The sequence below is a fragment of the Chenopodium quinoa genome, unplaced genomic scaffold, assembly GCF_001683475.1.
Source record: "Chenopodium quinoa cultivar QQ74 unplaced genomic scaffold, ASM168347v1, whole genome shotgun sequence".
In the NCBI taxonomy this organism is placed as follows: domain Eukaryota; kingdom Viridiplantae; phylum Streptophyta; class Magnoliopsida; order Caryophyllales; family Amaranthaceae; genus Chenopodium; species Chenopodium quinoa.
The window spans coordinates 636106-655415 of NW_018743066.1; the positions used below are offsets into that span (position 1 = coordinate 636106).

General features: G+C 35.9%; 2 protein-coding genes across 2 annotated transcripts; both read right to left on the reverse strand.

Annotated features, from left to right (window-relative positions):
* Positions 1-309: 309 nt before the first annotated feature.
* LOC110731232 (putative pentatricopeptide repeat-containing protein At3g25970) lies at positions 310-3066 on the reverse strand. Its single transcript, XM_021911076.1, has 2 exons — positions 510-3066; positions 310-375 (listed from the first exon to the last, which is right to left on the reverse strand). The coding sequence occupies exon 1, from the start codon at positions 2672-2674 to the stop codon at positions 563-565; it is 2112 nt and encodes a 703-aa protein (XP_021766768.1). The 5' UTR covers positions 2675-3066; the 3' UTR covers positions 310-375; positions 510-562.
* A 6476-nt stretch (positions 3067-9542) lies between these two features.
* Positions 9543-13142, reverse strand: LOC110731238 (U-box domain-containing protein 4-like). The gene is made up of 2 exons (XM_021911081.1): positions 11399-13142; positions 9543-10302 (listed from the first exon to the last, which is right to left on the reverse strand). Exons 1-2 carry the CDS (start codon positions 12755-12757, stop codon positions 10234-10236), a joined length of 1428 nt encoding a protein of 475 aa, XP_021766773.1. The 5' UTR covers positions 12758-13142; the 3' UTR covers positions 9543-10233.
* Positions 13143-19310: the final 6168 nt, after the last annotated feature.

Consider the following 19310-nt stretch of genomic DNA (forward strand, 5'->3'; position numbering starts at 1 on the left):
AGAAGTCTTATGTATTGCTATTTTTCCGTAACAAAATTCTTTGTATAAGAATATGCTTTTTATCAGTATACCAAGTGCATTCCCATTTTGAGCAACAATACAAGTACAACTATGCATTTATTAAATTCAATTCGAATTCAAGTACTCATTCTATTGAAGATGCAGGTTATGAGAGCATAAAAATTAGCATAAGGATATTTTACTCACCTTTTGACAGACACCACCTTGAACATGATCCAGAATTGTGGCACAGAAGCCGCCAGAGTTGTGCTCAACACTGAGGCATCTCCCTCTATAACCCGTTTTATCTTGTTTAATGTATATTGTATAACAGTGTAATTGGGTATCCACATCCTCTAATATTTCTAATTGTCACTGCCATTTTATGCAAAATAAAGCAACAAAGGTTGAGCATGTTGTCATAATTTGATGAATCAGATAGCATGCTAAGCCTAAAGATTACTACTACACTCTGCAAGAATACAATATAAATTTGTACAAATAACTACCTTTGCTGCCAAGTCCACGATATATGCTTGAACTGTCAGCGAGTCATCAGCAATTAACCACAGCATCCATTAAGGACAGCCCATTCCTCAACAGAAATCTCTAAGTTAGAGGCATCTTTTAGCATTTTAATTTCCTTTGTAATTCCTTCCAAGGTATCATATATTTCTTTGACATTGGGATGACAATTATCCTCGGCATTAAAAGCATGGGCTTCATTGTTTATCTCTATCCAGCTGCTTCCTGGGACCTTCCTTATCCCCCTTTCTCTCATCAACCGTGTCAGATTAGCCTTTTCTTCCCACTTCTTAAGACGCACATACATCTCAGACAGAATAACATAACTACAGTGCTCTTGAGGAGCGATTTCAAGCAGATGATTTGCTACCTCAGTTGCATATTCGACATCTCCGCAGCTTCTACATGCACCCAATATAGTTTTCCACACCATTATATCAGGCTCAAACGGCATTGATTTGACCAAGGACTTCACCTCACCTAAGAGCCCAGCTCTTCCAAACATATCAATAGCACAAGCATAATGCTCCATTCTTAGTGGAATCCCATACTTTGATTCCATTGTTTTAAGAACATTTCGACCTTCTTCCACCCAACCCATGTGGCTACATGCAGTTAGGACTGCAACAAAGGTTACATGATCAAGCTTCACCTTACTTTCTGTCATCTGATGGAAAAGCTCAAGAGCGATTTTGCCTTGCCCGTGCTGAGCATACCCAAAAATGATAAAGTTCCAAGTAATCGGGCTGTCTTTTGGGGTTTCTTCAAAAGACTTTCTAGCATCGTCAAGTAGGCCACATTTAGTATACATAAAAATTAAGGAGCCAGCTACATGCTCATTAGTTTCGAATCCAGATTTAAGAGTCAAAACATGAACTTGCCGGCCCAATTGCAGGGCTGCTAAGTCTGCACAAGATCTCAGGACCGCAGAAAGAGAATAGTGATCAATCCCATAATTATGTGACCGCATCTTTCCAAAGAACTTAATTGCATCTTCATTCAAGCCAAACTGTGAGAACCCAGTTACAACAGAATTCCAAGACACGGAATCTTTAGGGTCTATTGATTCAAACAATCTTAGTGCATCTGCTACAGCTTTTTCAGTCGACTTCATATACATAGCTATTAATGCATTGGCTATTGCTGTGGAACTCTCTAGTCCCCGCTTTATTATCAAGCAATGGACACATTTTCCATACAGCTGATGTGCTTCTTTGAAACAGGCTCTGACAACACTGGTATACGTATATATATCAGGTTCGAAACCAAACAATTGCATATCAATAAATACTTTAAATGCAAGGCTTTCCTTGTTATGTAGAAGGTATGCCCCCAGCATGGAATTCCAAGTTACCAAATCATGAACATCAAAGGCACCATAGAACATCTTCTCTGCATATTCCAACGAACCACACTCAGAATATGACGTAAGAAGAGCATTGCAAACAATGTTGTTAGTACTCAACCCAAGCCTGATAATTTTTGAATGCAGTTGAATAGTTAACCTAACATAATCAGGGTCATTAAGTAATGTCAATACTGGAGCAACTGTCCCATCTTGAATCTTTGCCCCCTCTTTTCCCATACCATCGAAAAGCTCGAATGCAGTCTCGAAATCTGCTTGCTCCACAAACCCTGCAATCATAGCATTCCAAGAGACAGAACTACGGTTAGGCATAATCTTAAACACCGAATACGCATCCTCGATCCTCCCACACTTAGCATACATATCCAAAAGGGAACTTGCAGTATAAACATCAGATTGAGACCCCACCTTAATAACCATAGAATGCAATTGCTCCCCACAAATAAACTCCCCATTGGAAGCAACTCCCTTAAGAATACTACCAAAAGTGTACTCATCGGCCGCGAATCCACGCCGTCTCATATCAATTAAAAGATCCCAAGAGAGACCAAAAGATCCAGAATTTACATAGCCAGCAATCATGGTGTTCCAAGAAACGGTATCTCTGCGAGACATTTCGTCGAACAGTTGGTGTGCAATCTTCAAATGACCATGTTTCGTATACCCACTTAGGATAACGTTTGCATCGTAAGTGCTTTCTATGGTTCCGAGCTTCAATGCGTAACAATGGAGGGAAGGAACCTCGTAGAAACAGCTTTTTACGACTAATCTTAAAGTCCTCATTCATCTATTTAAATTAACTTTTTTTTTTTTTTTTTTTTTTTTTTTGGAGGGAAATAAATCAGAGAGAATTACATGACATAAAACCTAAAGTTAGTTATAAATGGAAGGAATCAAGGCCCGACATATAATTATACTTATAAAACCCAAGTTGCGGCCCAAACAATTAAAATTTATTTTAGCTAAATACTTTTTACGACTTCAGCTTCAAGAGGTTCTTAACTACATCTGTTAATTCAGATAAACGGGTAGGGTTTGGGTCGGGTAAGAGTGGATCGGGTAACTCGGGTCAAGTCAATTTGGATTAATTCCATAACCTATGCAGGTCAGGTTTGGGTCATACTTGAGTCGAGTCATACTTCTTATCGGATTTGGGTCGGGTTTAGTTCGGGTTAATAACAGGTCGGGTTACATTCGGGTCAGGTGAACAATAGGTCGGGTTTAATTCAGGTTTTCACGGGATAAAACGGGTTAGGGTAATTCTTAGGTTCGATCGAGTCGGGTTCGGTTCAAGTCAATAATTTGCGGGTTAGAATCAGGTCGGGTCATTCTCGGGTTTGAGTCGAGTTCGATTCAAGGCAATAATTTGCGGATTATAATCAGGTCGGGTCATTCTCGGGTTCAAGTCAAGTTCAGTTCAAGTCAATAATTTGGGTAAATAATCAGGTTGAGTTATTTCCAAGTCGGGTCATCCTCGGATTCAAGTCAGGTTATGTTCAAGTCAATAATTTGCAGGTTATAATCAGGTCGGGTCATTTTCAAATCAGGTCATATTCGGGTTCAACTAACTATAAATAGATAATTATCATTTTTATCAAGCTAATTATTTCCTTTGACTATAATATACTTCCTCCGTTCTGTTAATATTGCAACAAGTAGGAAATTACGCATCCCGAAACACCTTTTATATGCTAAATATCTATAATTGTGTAAGAGTAAAAATTATAAATAATTAATATTGTGAAAGTATTTTATGAGACGAATCCAACAAGATCCCACTTGACTATATTTTGCTTAACGTATAACTCATATTATATGGCCAAACAAGAGTGATGAATAGTGCAAAAAGTCCTTGTTGCAATATTAATAGAACAGAGGAAATATAAGACAATATACGAGGGAACTATAATCTATAATTTAGGAAGATCGATAACTAACTCCTTTGACCATACAACAAATATATACTATATTTAACTCTTAAATTTGAGGATGATGCTCCTTTCTTTTGTTGGCGTGGACCGACTTGGTCTCCCTAGACAAAATGCTTTGATCAACAATAATAAGGTGGTCTAAATTGCATTTAAGGTGATTTGAAATCGGTCAGGAACAATTTGGGTTGAATTTAGGTAGGGTCAATAACACATCGTGTTAATTTCGAATTGGGTCAGTAAAAGATCAAGTTGAATTTTTGGGTCGGGTAAGTAATAGGTCTGATAAAATTCGGGTCGGGTCAATAACAAGTCGGGTTGAATTTAGTTTAGGTTAATAACAAGTCGGGTTGATTTCGGGTCAGGTTTGTAACAGGTTGGGTTAAATTCGGGTTGGGTTAGGAACGGGTCGGGTTGAAGTCAGGTCAGGTTATTAACAAATCGGGTTAAATTCAGATTTTGACGGGTTAAAATGGGATTGGGTCAATTTCGGTTCAAGTCGAGTTCGGTGCAAGTTAATTAAATTGGCCGTTGTAAACCGGTAAATCGGTGCAAGTTATAAATCATTAAATTGGCCGTTTAAAAGCAAATTGGATATTAGCCTTTAATTTTGAATGTATTAGGGACCATGGTAACCATTTCAGCAATTTTTATTTTCGAGCGAAAAAAAAAGTAAAAAATTTTCAAAATAGAAGGCTAATATCCACGTTTTTTGAGAAATTTTGGAGGTTTCGGGGCTCAGTGTCGAAAAGTCTTGAAATTCTATGGGATACATCTCAGGGTCATATAATGCCGTTTAGAACCATATATGATCATTATTTGTTGTCATAAATGTTCGTGGAAGGCTTGAATTAATGAAATCTCTACAAGTTGTAAACAGTAAATCGGTCGTTTAAAGGAAAATTGGATGGTTCCACCCACCCAATTGGACGCCCGGGGGGGTCATTAGGGACCATGGTAAACATTTCGGCAATTTTTATTTTCGGGCGAAAAAAAAGTCAAAAAATTCCAAAATTAAAGGCTAATATCCACGTTTTTTAAACAATTATGGTGGTTTTGGGGCCCAGCGTAGAAAAGTCTTGATATTTTAGGAGAAACATCTCGGGATCTTATAATACTATTTGGGACCATATATGATCATTATATGTTATCATAAATGTTCGTAGTATGCTTGAGTTAATTAAATCCGTGCAAGTTGTAAACCGGTACATTGGTCGTTTAAAGTTAAATTGGATGGTTCCACCAACCCAATTGGACTCCAAGAGGGTATTAGGGACCATGGTAAAATTTTCGGCAATTTTAATTTTCGGGCAAAAAAAAGTCAAAAAAATCCAAAATTGAAGACTAATATCCACGCTTGAGAAATTTTGGAGGTTTCGGGGCCCGGTGTCGAAAATCTTGAAATTCAAGAGGATACATCTCAGGGTCATATAATGCCGTTTGGAACCATATATGATCACTATTTGTTGTCATAAATGTTCGTGGTAGGCTTGAGTTAAAGAAATCGGTGCAAATTATAAACCGGTAAATTGGTCGTTTAAAGGCAAATTGGATGGTTCCACCCATCCAATAAGAATCCCGAACAGTATTAGGGATCATGGTAAACATTTCGACAATTTTTATTTCTGGGCTAAAAAAAAGTAAAAAAAAAAATTCAAAATTGAAGGCTAATATCCACACTTTTTGAGAAATTTTGAAGGTTTCAGGGTCCGATGTCGAAAAGTTTTGAAATTCTAGGGGATAAATCTTGGGGTCATATAATGTCCTTTCAAACTATAAATGATCATTATTTGTTGTCATAAATGTTCGTGGTAGGCTTGAGTTAATGAAATCTAACAAGTTGTAAACCGATAAATTGGCCGTTTAAAGGCAAATTGGATAGTTCCACCCACCCAATTGGACGCCCGGAGAATATTAGGGACCATGGTAAACATTTCGGAAATTTTTATTTCTAGGTGAAAATAAGTCAAAAAATTCCAAAATTGAAGGCTAATATCCACGCTTTTTGAGAAATTTTGAATGTTTCAGGGCCCGATGTCGAAAAACATTGAGATTTTAGGGGATACATCTCGGGGTCATATAATGCCGTTTGGAACCATATATCATCATTATATGTTGCCATAAATGTTCGTGGTAGGCTTTAGTTAATGAAATCGGTGAAAGTTGTAAACCGATAAATTGGTCGTTTAAAGGCAAATTGGATGGTTCTACCCACCCAATGGGACTCCCGGACGGTATAAGGGATCATGGTAAACATTTCGACAATTTTTATTTCTGGGCAAAAAAAAGTAAAAAAAATTCAAAATTGAAGGCTAATATCCACACTTTTTGAGAAATTTTGAAGGTTTCGGGGTCCGATGTCAAAAAGTATTGAAATTCTAGGAGATACATGTCGGGGTCATATAATGCCGTTTGGAACCATATATGATCATTATATATTGTCATAAATGTTCGTGGTAGGCTTGAGTTAATGAAATCGGTGCAAGTTGTGAACCGATAATTTGGTCGTTTAAAGGCAAATTGGATGGTTCCACCCAGCCAATTGGACTCCCGGAGGATATTAGGGACCATGGTAAACATTTCGGCAATTTTTATATCCGGGCGAAAATAAGTCAAAAAATTCCAAAATTGAAGGCTAATATCCATGCTTTTTGATAAATTTCGAATAATTCAGGGCCCGGTGTCGAAAAGAATTGAGATTTTTTGGGATACATCTCAGGGTCATATAATGTCGTTTGGATCCATATATGATCATTATATGTTGTCATAAATGTTCGTGGTAGGCTTGAGTTAATGAAATCGGTACAAGTTGTGAACCGGTAAATTGGTCGTTTAAAGGCAAATTGGATGGTTCCACCCAGCCAATTGGACTCCCGAAGGGTATCAGGGACCATGGTAAACATTTCGGCAATTTTTATTTCTGGGTAAAAAAAAGTAAAAAAAATTCAAAATTGAAGGCTAATATCCATGCTTTTTGAGAAATTTTGGAGGTTTTAGTCTTAACATATTTAACTTTCATCTGTTTGATTATATTGGTTGTTTAATTAAAAAATTTAGTAATTTTTTATTACTCCGTAGTTTTTTAGTTAGTTGGATTAAATTGTAAATCGGTGAATATTAAGAAATTATAGGTAAACGTAGTAAATTTGAATAATATTTTCATATAATAATTATTTCACAATCACAGATACCAACATATCTCTAATCTCTTTTAAAAACCCTGTTTCAAAAATAAATAAATAAAATCTCTTTCAAAAACCTCCTACGATCCCGACTAAATTGTTGGATTCATTTCATTTGAATTGAACCTCTCTCAACCAAACACTTCTATTATAAAACAAAGCTTCTAATGAGCCCAACCCTTTTTATAACACAAATTTTTATATGCGGCCTGTTGTACTGTGCGGCAGGGGTTATTTGAGTTTCTCAGTGAGGAGTTACTTGAGTTTTCAACGTTACTTGAGTTTCTCAGTCAAGAGGTTACTCAAGTTTCTGAGGTTACTTGAATTTCTCGGTCATGGGTTACTCGAGTTTCCAGGGTTATTTGTATTTCTCGGTCAAGGGTAATCTAGTTTTTTCAGTCAGGGGTTACTCGAGTTGCTAGGTTACTCGAGTTTCTTAATTACTCGAGTCACAATTTTTTGTATGCGGCCTGACCGAGAAACTCGAATAACCCCTCAATGAGAAACTCGAGTAACCCCTGACTAAGTAACCCTTAATCGAGTGAACCCCTTGAGTAACCCCTACCCGAACCCCTCAAGTAACCCCTGGCCAAGTAACTCAAGTAACCCCTGACCGAAAAACTCAAGAAACTCAAGCAGCCCATGACTGAAAAAACTTAGATAACCCTAGTAAAAAAAACTCGGTAACTCCTGCCGCATGGTGTGGCCTGCTGCACTAAAAAGTTGTTTTTATAATACTACCATCACTTAGGCTCCTCAAATACTTTCCTTCTTCTATATGGGCTCTCCTTTGACCATTTTGCCTCATATTCGCGGAGGCCTTCCAAAGGGAGATTAGTTATGTATGAGTAAATGCATAACGAGGGGCATGGGGATCATTTCACGTAAATGCATTTCTGAATTTAGAGTAGTACCACTGGGTGATCAATTGTATCACTAGATGATTAAATGATATCATTGAACATTTCAGTGGTACTATTTATGTATGTAGTGGTATTATATATTCATTCAGTGGTACTCAGTACGTGTAGAAATAGTATCACTACGGTAGAAATAGTATCACTACAAGTCAATGGTATTATCTAAGCTTTCAACGGTACATTTAAAAAATGGCCGCACTTACCCATCTCTTTCCTCCTTTCTCTCATCCCCATGTGCTTTTTAATATTTTAGTTTGTTATGCATTTGCAAATGCATAACCCAAATGTATAACTAACCTCCCTCACTACTTCCTCATATTCGCGTACTACCTAGTGTCAAATTCAAAGGTGATGTGTATCAAGGATTTCAAAAAGAGGTTTGAGAAGGGAATCGAGGGATTCAAGCCTAGCTTATGTGATATACATCATGAATGGTTATTATTAAAAATTTCAGAATGATCAATCATTATATCACATCAAGTTGATTATTGTATCAAAATAGCCATGTGTTATTATATATGCAAGAAAGATTTAAAAAATCAATAATCAAGAATATGAACAAGGAGAGGAGAGGAGAGTTTAAGTCTATGAACTATTGTGAGGATAGTTTTATTAACTCGAGGAAAATATGTTTACAAAATAACAAATAGACCAAACTCTATGGAATTTAATCATTTATTGTACGAGATAGGTAGAAAATAAACCCCCAAAAACAAATACCGTAAATTCCAAAACAAAAAATGTAGCCCACATGACAAATACCATAAGTTTGAAGGGGGGCTTCTATTCTTCTAACGTCACCTTGTAAAGCCACAATCACAAAAACTTTATGTGATTGGAATTTGCAAAAGAATTGAAGTAACAGTGAGAAGGGTGAAGACGAAAGAAGTTTTGAGAAAAATTGTGTTGTCATTGTCTTTAGGGTGACAAAGAGATCCTCCTTGTCAAAGGAGTCCTAGTACAAAAATACAAAGCCAAATAATTGCAAATGGGTCTCATCTCTCAAATTGTCCTTGTTATATCATCACCAATTTATGCATCAAGCTTTAGCACCTAAGTTTTGCTCCCAATTATGGCAATTTTTTATGGATCAGGAGCTTCATGTCGGCAATCAAGATTTTTACTATCTTGGGTAAAATATACCAAGTAGCAAATTTGTGATAATTTACTTCTTCGAATTTCTTTATATGATTAACTACACTACTAGTACAAGGAGAAGAAAAATATTGATGCAAGGAATCAAACCGTACCAACCATTGGCTTACAATTAGTTACACCCAAACTCAAATGGACGGAGTAATGCTTTTCGCAACACTGCCTAATACAGGCAATTTAGGCCATTAGGGTGTCCATTTTACATTCGTGTGTAATTTTATAACCTCACATCCTCCAACTCCCATAGCCTTTTCCTCATGTTAGTATGGAAATACCATAGGTAGTAAATTTAAAGTTTTGACACATTTTAAATCGACTCAATGCTAAGGATCATGGTCATAACTAGATCTTTACTAGATTTGGATTGAACAAATATTTGAGCTCAATCATTTACTTAGTCACACCAAATCTCAACGTGCAAAACATACAAGTATGGGTGAAGGGAGTAGTGAAATTTTTCAGGACATACAATCAATTATCAATAATCTTGCCTGAAGATGAGATGACAAAAAAAAACTCAGTCACAATTTCACAACACCCAACAACCTAACAATATCATTTGGATAATAGCTTTACACCCAAACATTACACATGTACAACTTCGACAATTCCTCTAATGTAACCCAAAGCTAAAGATGGATTGCAAGTACCCTCTTGTTTCCATCAATTCATATTCTGAGGCTCTGAGCACATCTACACTAATAACTTCATACAGATAGTACATCCGATAAATAATACTACGAAAATGTTACTAATAAGCTTCATACAAATTTTTGCACCACTGGAACAAAAAATTGGAAGGACTAGAACCCCGTAAAGCCCGAACTTCTGAGAAGCGAAACTGATTCACAAAGAACTTCGGCCATCTCCAAATATGTGGCGGCTACGTAAAGAGGAAAAAAGACGACTACAAGAGAGGAAGGTTGGAGAAGATAAACAGAGAACCTATTTGCAAACTACTAATGAATATCTAAGTCAGCTTGAGGAAGATCTCAATACAGTTCCTAATAATAAGTTTCTCCAGTACTTTCCCAAAAACCACAACTGTACATACTAGACACCACCAAAGGCAAAACCACTCTTCCTCCTCGATATATACAGTACTACGGAAGCAAAACCCCAAAGTTAATTGCAAAATATACCACTTCGGTTGGTTGTTAAGGACTTGACGACGAAGCTGCCTCTTGTTTCCTTGGCTCCCTCAATATTTTAAGAAGGGTTTCAGCCTGTCATAATTAACAAAAGATGATAAGAATATAGTAAATCAACTGCTCGCACCAAAAAAAAGTCACCTCACCAAAACAAATAGAATCAACACTATAGTGGAATTATTTTGACAAACTATAAAGTAAGCTCGTAATGGCAATCTAAATCTTGACGGAGTCTCATGTCTCAGACACTTTAACTACTCTTGGTCAAAACGTAATTGAAGCATCATGAGTCGTAGTTAGTTAGGTTGATTATGAGTCTGGATTAAACAGATGATCTCTTCTGCCCTGCTCCCAAACTACCCGAGAAAATGATGATATCCATTAGAAAGGAACACGTCAAGGTCTCTAAACAACCAGCAACCTAATGTCCTAATTAATGGCTAATCAACCCCAATAGCTTAGCTTAGTTTAGAAACAAACCTTCTTCCTTTTAAAAGAGTGCATATGAACTAGTCAGTAGTTGGAAGGAAATTGTGTGACCTAAGTACCCAAAACTCTATATCCTAAAAGGAAATTGCATGACATAATTACCAAATCCCTCACTTTTCGATCACAATCCTTCATAGATCAAAAGAATTAGCAATCAAGAACGGAGTATAAAAGAAAGCACTTATCAATGCACTTCTCTGATAGTGTTTTAGGACTGATGATCAATTTTGGCCAACCAAGTATAACTTATTCAATCCATACTCAAATCACCCAATTCGAGTTAAATGCAGTCATCTCATACTAACTTCACAAAATTATTGCAAAAGACCACTCCTTTTTCTACATTAATCAAGCAAGATTGACAATTAAAGTTAAACAACCAAACACCATCAAGTATTCTACTCAATTATACCCAAATCCATACTCCTTGAGCACAAAATGATCACTCCAACTTATGATTTCACAATTTTCTCCACAATCTCAATCTCCAACATTTCAAGTTCAGCATTGAAATCTCATAACCTAATCATTTCTAACCAAACAATTCTATAGCTAATCATACATTCCTAACTTTACAATTCCACAACTTAATCAACCAACAACATGCAAGCATACCAATACAATCACAAACCAAATTAACCACAAAACCTAATATATCAATCAAGATTAGTTCAAGACTGACCTTCTGCTTAGCACGGGCCGTGCCAATCTGAGACAAAGCAACAAGAGGAGGAATACCCCCTTCAGCAACCAACAACCCTCTATTCCTAACACTCTCCCCACACAACTGCAACAATGTCACCACCGCGAATTCCTTCCCTTTCTGCGAGCTCTCCTCCACCGCCTCCACCAACGCCGCTATCCCTCCTTCCTCCGCTATCGCCGTCCTCCCCGCCTCGATCCCCGCCAAACTACTCAACACCACCATCGCCTTCTCCGCCATCCCACTCCCCTGATCAGCCACCAACCCCACAAGATGACTCACCACTCCAGCATTCACCGCTCTCTCCTTGTTCAACTTCGCCGAACACAGCTTATACAACGTCGTCAGCGCGTCCTTCTTCCCCCTCGAAGTCCCATTTATAAGAAGCGCCACCAATGGCGGTATCGCCCCGGACGCGCCAATTGTAAGGCGCGTCTCCTCCTCAACCATCGCCAAACTCATCAACGCCGCCGCTGCGTTCTGCTTGGACGTCTCTGTCCCGGTCTTCAGCACATAGATTAAAGATTTTATCGCACCAGAAGCTTCGGCAATCGGCCGCTTGTTATCCGGGTGTAATGACAAGTTCAGTAGCGCCGTCACTGCGTGTTCTTGAGTCCAAGGATCAGTAGACTTCAACAACGGAACCAAACCCGGAACAGCACCCGAATCCGCAATCAAAACCCGATTATCGGCCCGATTCTTCGCCAACAACCTTAGCTTCGCCGCCGCTGACCGTTTAATCGCCGCCGACGGCGAGGATAAGCTGTCAACACAGAGCTTCACCGTCGGCTGTAAATCCTCCGGCGAAATACTCTCGATAATCTCCGTCGAAAAGCTCTCTCTCTGAAGAAACCCTTCACATGGTTCGGGCTCTCGATCCATTTCACCCGATCCAGGACCCGAACCCGGCCCGATCGAAGCAGTCGCAGCTAACCTCTGAAGCTCGCCGGAAATATCACTGCTACAAACAGAGTAGTCGCTGAAAGACCGAGAGAGATCATCGAGAAGTCCGAAATCATCATCAGCGAAGGAAGATTTGATCGATTTAGCAGTTCGAGAAGCGAGTTCACCGAGTCGGATGTCCATGACTGAGTCAGTGAGATTCTCGGAGACGAAGTTGCTGGCCGTCGGAGGGTGCGGCGGCGGAAGGTCGGCGGCGCCGGTGGAGGGGGAAGGAGAAGGGCAGAAGATGGTAGAACGAACGGTTCTCATGGAGCGGCCTCGTTCTCGCCATATCTGGGTAGAAGAAGCAGAGGAGAGAGAAGAAGGGGAGTGAAAGTTAGCGTACATGGAATGTAATCGAGTAGAATTAGAGTGGGTTTCTTCCACCGACACCATTGATGGAATATATTGAGCTCAGAAGATGGAAGTTTGTTAATGGGGTTATCAATGGAAAAAAAAAAAGGAAGAAAAAGATGGAAAAATAAGGGAATATATAATGTGATTAAGCCATTGTTTTAATTAATTTTTGATTTAGAGGAGAGAGAGAGAACGGAAAGGGGTGGGTCTGGGTATTAGCTGGAGGTGAAGAGGGGTGATTCTGTTGGGAGGAGAGAGAAAGAGAAAGAGAAGGAGAGAGAGTGAGAAAGAAGATGAGTGATGAAGATAGAGTGACAGGTTGGTAATAGCCAAAATGGGGTTAAATAAGGGTGGATGGTCATGGATGGAGGTGAGGGTAGCTCAACTCTTTCTTACAATTACAATAGACCTTGTTTATAAGGGAAAGGGAAAGGGAAAGGGACCCATTTCATTCACATTTGGGACTCTTATTATTGTGTTTACTTGCACTATTGTAGTTTTTATAGCCTTTGTAGCTTATGTAACCATATCTAATAATTGGGTATTTAGGTACAACAAATCAACCTCTAGAAAGTACTCGTATTAATTATTCCGGTAAAAATTATCAAAGACTTTTACCCACGTCATCAAGTCACACCGTTCTTTTGTGTTGCATGTTAATGCCCCAGCCGGGCCATAAGCTCTAATACCACTTGATATTAAGCCTCGGTATCTAACTTGTTAAGCTGCATAGTCACTTTACAATAGCCTTTGTAGCTTATGTAACCATATCTAATAATAGTGTGATTTAATCAATTTAGGGTTAATCCATAATCTTTCACTTCCATGCTATTTTGTGCCTATTACTCCCTAAATATTTAGGACAACCAACTAAGTACATTAGCACAGTGATTTTATCAGTTTAAGGTTAATAATCCAAATATATTCACATTCATGTTATCTCAAAATAGTATGACAACCAACTAAGCAATGTAGTAGTAAGTGTACAGCTATCAGTTTCATGCAATTAGGGGATCGATATGAGGGCCAGGAGAAGCACAAATATTTGCAAGAATACTTCAATGACAGCTTCTTTTGATAATTTCCATAAAAATAAATAGTAATCCGTAGGATTTACTTAGTACAGAGAACTGAAGTTGATCACTTTGATGCCATGTGAGATTTAGTAAAATATATATCACACTAATAATGGTCATCGACTCACTGCTTTCAAAACGTATTTTGTCCACCTACTATATCATGAAATTATTTACCAAGTAGTATTTGTATTTAGAGCTAATTGGGAAGGTCAGAGCAATAATACTCTTATGGGTTGGACATATGGTCGAAATAAATCCTTTTCTTTTAGTAGTAATTAAAGACCTAGTTTATAAGAGACTCGCCATCCATACAATAACACTATGGTAAAGGGTCAACTCAATTAAAGGTTAAAATTGATAGTTGAAATCTAAAATTGATTAATATACTTTATCATTTTTAGTGACAGCTTTAAGTCAGTCAGTAACAATATGTTATTAGATTATATACTTCTTATCTAATAATCTACTGTATTAAGTATTTAACTATATACTTCCTCCATTTTTATTGTTTATTTGCCAAAGGTTAATTAACCTCATTTTTATTTTATTTTTGCTTACTTATGCTAAAGCATTTACACAATCACACACAATTCACAGCTCATATATGAAAGATATATAGCTTTTGCTTAAAATTGTTAAATGATCCAAGATCAGTGAAGTACTCATATCACATAGATAACTTATACAAATATATACTTCGTATTATTAATACGTGGTGTTCACAACTAAATAGTGAATGAGATAAACGTCGTTTTTCATATATTATGAAACCATCTCATATTAGAATTTGTTGGAACAAGTGTGTTTTGGTGTAAATTTTGTGGAAAACAAAAAGTCCCACATTGGTGGGAAATAGAAGTTTGTCCTCCCTTATATTGGAGAATGTGGAGTATTTGGGTGTGGCCCTTGGGCTACCCACATTTTGTGGAGAGGGAGGACTTACCTACCAAGCCCACTTATCACACACGCGCGCCGAGCCGAGCCGGGTTGGGTTGGGTCGGGTTTATTAATTAAACTTAATTTTTGCTCAGTTTTTGAACAAGGCTTAATTACGTAATTAGTGCCTTGATTTTTGCTAAACGGTTTTGACTGGTTATCTCTCTAACGTTTATTTCCAAATTAATTAAACTTTGGCCGTTTTACTAGCTGTTTTGACTGGGTAAATTAACGTTTTAATTGACCGTTTTTGGCGTTAATCACGCTGGTGTTGGAACGGTTTTTGCTACCGTTATACCATTGTTTTGCCTATAAAACATCATGTTATGTTCACTGTTTTTAAAAATAACAAAAAATCACAGAATTTTTCTAATCCCTTTTTTCTCTTACAAAATATTCGAGCAGTGTTCTTTATATTTTTTGGTGGTTAGTTGTCCACTGGTTCTGTGCAAATCCACTGGTATTTTCCTTGCTTAGACAGACTGTTTTATCCTGGGGAACATCCGGTTGTTGTACGAGCTGCTTGCACAAATTAAAGGGCAGTACCGTGAATGTTCTAAAGAGAGCGACATAGTCCGCGACTCAGTCTAATTCCCGGTAACTTTGTTCTGTTTTTATTGTTTACAGCAGTTCGGTTTATAACAGAATTAAATTAGATCAATTAACTCCGCAATCACCCCTTAATGGTAGATGATTCTCCTCTAGAAATTTCAATTGTAAGATATTTGTAATTTAGGGGGTGATGTGACGGTCGATTGAAATGGGCGTAGGTGTATAGTAGTAAGGCTGATGATTTGCCGTCGTAGTCTTGTTTAATTTATTAAATTAAATTTCTCTGTTTTTTATTGGTTTATCCTATCTTATTATTATTCGGCCTGTCTTATTTTTATCCTCCATCCCCGTGTATCATTCGTGTATTTGATTGTTATGCAACTAGCTTAGTGCAGGCCTTTTTAAACTTGTTAAACAAAAAACAATTCAACTATATGTATTATGTAATATAGTGCATGTAAATCATATTATATTTATAACAACGGCTCTTCTATTATTATACTTCGAATAAGATTTACTACATATTCAACCCCTTTCAAATTATACTAGCTAATTCATTATATTATTTATAGTAAGATTTTGTTAAAATAAGTACCACCTTTGTACTAATATAGTGCCGTTTCTAATATTTGTAATTGTAATTTTACGAATTTTAATACTCTCATATAAAATATGGATGTATCCAAAATTCTTTGGATGCATGTTTGATTTATAATCTTGATAAAAAAAATAAAAAATGACACATTTAGAACCTGTTCACATTTACTAAACTGAGTTGAACTGAACTGAATAGAGCTAAAATGAATATTTTATGAGAGAAGAAAATTAGGAGCTAAACTGTACTGAACTAATTGGTGCTGAATTGAAATTAACTGAAACTAAGTTAGAGTGAACAGACCCTTAATCAAATTGTAATGCTATTATTAGATGTGAACATTATACACTCTTTGCACTACCCTCATTTTTTATGAAATATAGAAATTAAATCATATATAGGACGACAAAGAGAGTAACAAGTATTTTTTACTTTCTTTTTTTGGTAGGAAATTTGTCTATTAGGAGTCAAACATTATAAAAACCTTATCTAGACAATAATTTTCACCATTAACTAGATTTGTCAATTAAAACCTTTATTTCATTATAATACATTAATGAGCATGAAAACACCAATGTTACAACTGGAAAAATGAAAGAAATGATGTTATACTTTGCTTTTGATAAATATTTTGGATATGGAGTACGTATAATCTTAATATATAAATGCACTAGTCATAATCATGTAATTATATTTGTCCTTCTAATTCAACATCAATATTTTCAACAACACTTAAATATGACTTATACGAGTGACAGAATTTATTATACTCTTTAATATTTTTTGCACAAATCAATGATATTATTTGTAGAAACATTTAAACCAAATTAGTATATAACAATTGTGTGTGGTTGTAAAGGTAGTGATAAAAGGGACTCTAGACAAACAAATAAACTCGAGCATTGGAGTGGCTCAATTATACTTCATACTCATATATAGCAGCCTATGTTCGTCGACACGAGCTTGATCGAGCCAAGATCTAAAATTCTAGACTCGGATGAGCTAAGTCATGATATCCCGTAATAAGTTTGTGTGAGACGATCCCACCAAATACTTTATGAAACCATCAAACAAATCCCAATCATATATAAGAAGATTTTCTTAAACTCCTATAATAGATAAGAGAATCACACCTAATTAAGTCAAAACAAATGTTTTATATATGCTGATTAAAATTAATCATCAAACGATGCATTTTGATTTATGATTAATGTTTGTCGTCTATAAACTCTTGCATGCCAACTTTGCGTTCAATTACTTTGATTCTTAAAAGGCGTAATATGACTGAAAGTAACATGGATCAGTTAGATAGAAAATTTTAATTAGATTAATATGGCCTTTTCGAAAAGACAAATTTTAATAATACGAGTATGAAGTTAGAAGGCGTGAAACATTGAACACCAACTTTGGCGCAGTCTATTCATGATAATTAATGGTGGGACTAGTACATCTAAATTCTAAATTGGCTAAATTAGACGTACTTAAAGCTTTAATCAATAAATTATTTAATTAATTAAGTTAATTACTTGTAAATAATAATGTATGAAGGTCTTTCTGTTGGTGTGTTCTTAGCTTAAAAGCAACTAAATAATTAGAAATTAGCGTGTTTGGTGACATTCGATGAGGATTATTAAATTAAAATGAAGAAATTCTTTCTTAATTGATTATTTAAATTGCATATTTGGTCATATAATTGTATAAATTATGTTATACTAAAGGCATCAAGGAAACTCCCTTCAAAAGTATGACGTTAATTTATAACTTTATTCTATTTATTAATTTGGCACGGAAATTCTGAACTATATATGTCTTTGTTTTAGATGTGAACTTATGAAAAGGGGTTGAATGCAATGCAACTATAACTTTGTAATAAAGTACGAATGATTTTTATGCTTTTGAATTTTAATTTTAGAATGACCTTTATGGGAATTATGGCTTTATTTCTTAATCCTTTATTATCATGGTTTTGTAATCTTTAATAAGAATATAATCTATCTAGCAATATCATTTGTAATAAGTAAATTGAGTAAAATTTTCAACTTGTATTATTGTTGTTTCTTATTCGGGTTTTAATTAGAAAATATGTAATTATATAATCAAAGTGAATTCTAAACTGGACACATACATATGTTAGAACTCAATGTAAAACTATACGAAGTAGAAGCAAAAGAAATTGTATGTTAAGCTAATGCATATATATAAAGTCAAATTTTTAATAATTATTAACAGAAGAAAATCATGATTCCATAACTAATTTACTTGTATGTATAACTCGTCCATTACGGAGTATTTACTTACGTACTTACATTGTACATATTGTGTATGCGTGTAGAATTAAAATCAAGCCTCGAACATTGAATTCAGCTTTGTTTAGAAAATTCAAATTGAATAGAGTTATTAAACAATATCTATAGAGATCGGATATGAAAATCTACGTAACACACAAACATACACAAACCTTTTACAACTTGTTTATATAATGTAAAGGAAAGGAAAAGAAGGGGAGGGAGGTGAATAAGTTCTACTACTAACATATAAAGGTTGATAATGGTTATCAAAGTTCACATAAGCTAATAACCTGTTCACATTTATTAAAATGAGATGAACTGAACTGAACTGATTGGAGCTGAGCTGAACTGAACTGATTGGAGCTGAAATGAAAGAGCTGAACTGGACTGAATTGATTGGAGCTGAACTGAATTTAAGTAAATGTGAAAGGCCCTAAGTTTTGATGAGGCCTTGTAACTTTATAAATTCAGATAAGTTTATTAATAAATATAGATAACTTCAAATAAGATGAGATAAATTCAGATAAGGTGAATAAAACACACTCTTACTAGCTATAAATATGATATGCTGCAATAGCATATTGATGATGGCATAAAAGCTAGTGATTTAATTCATTTCAATGACAGCAAGTACATCCATCAATAGATCTATATATATTATGAATATTTACAAGTATCCCTTCGATTCAATTACTAATTGCCACTATATTGGTTTCAATCTGTCACATATCAGTTTGATTTTAAGGTAATAAAGTCACCTACAGATCAACAATACAATTTTGACTCTAGTATTAGTCTAAATGTTTCGATTTTCAGGTTCGATTTTTCGAATTATTTACACAGCTAGCCCTAAATGTATACAAGCACACTCATCTGACACATATAATTTGTCTTAAAACAGAGAGATTAAACTTAAAAACTTGTCTATTGCTAAACCAAGAGGGCAAAGAATCCAAATGTATCAAAGAAGATCACCTGTACTTGACAGGCTTACACGTGGGGAAAGACAGAAGGTAGTTGGAAACCTTTATCACTTTTTACAACTCCAATATTTAGTCAGTTAAGACGACCGTACAATTACCTGGACTAAAGGACACGTGTTTACAGATAACTCAACTTAACATTTCATCATTATCGTACAC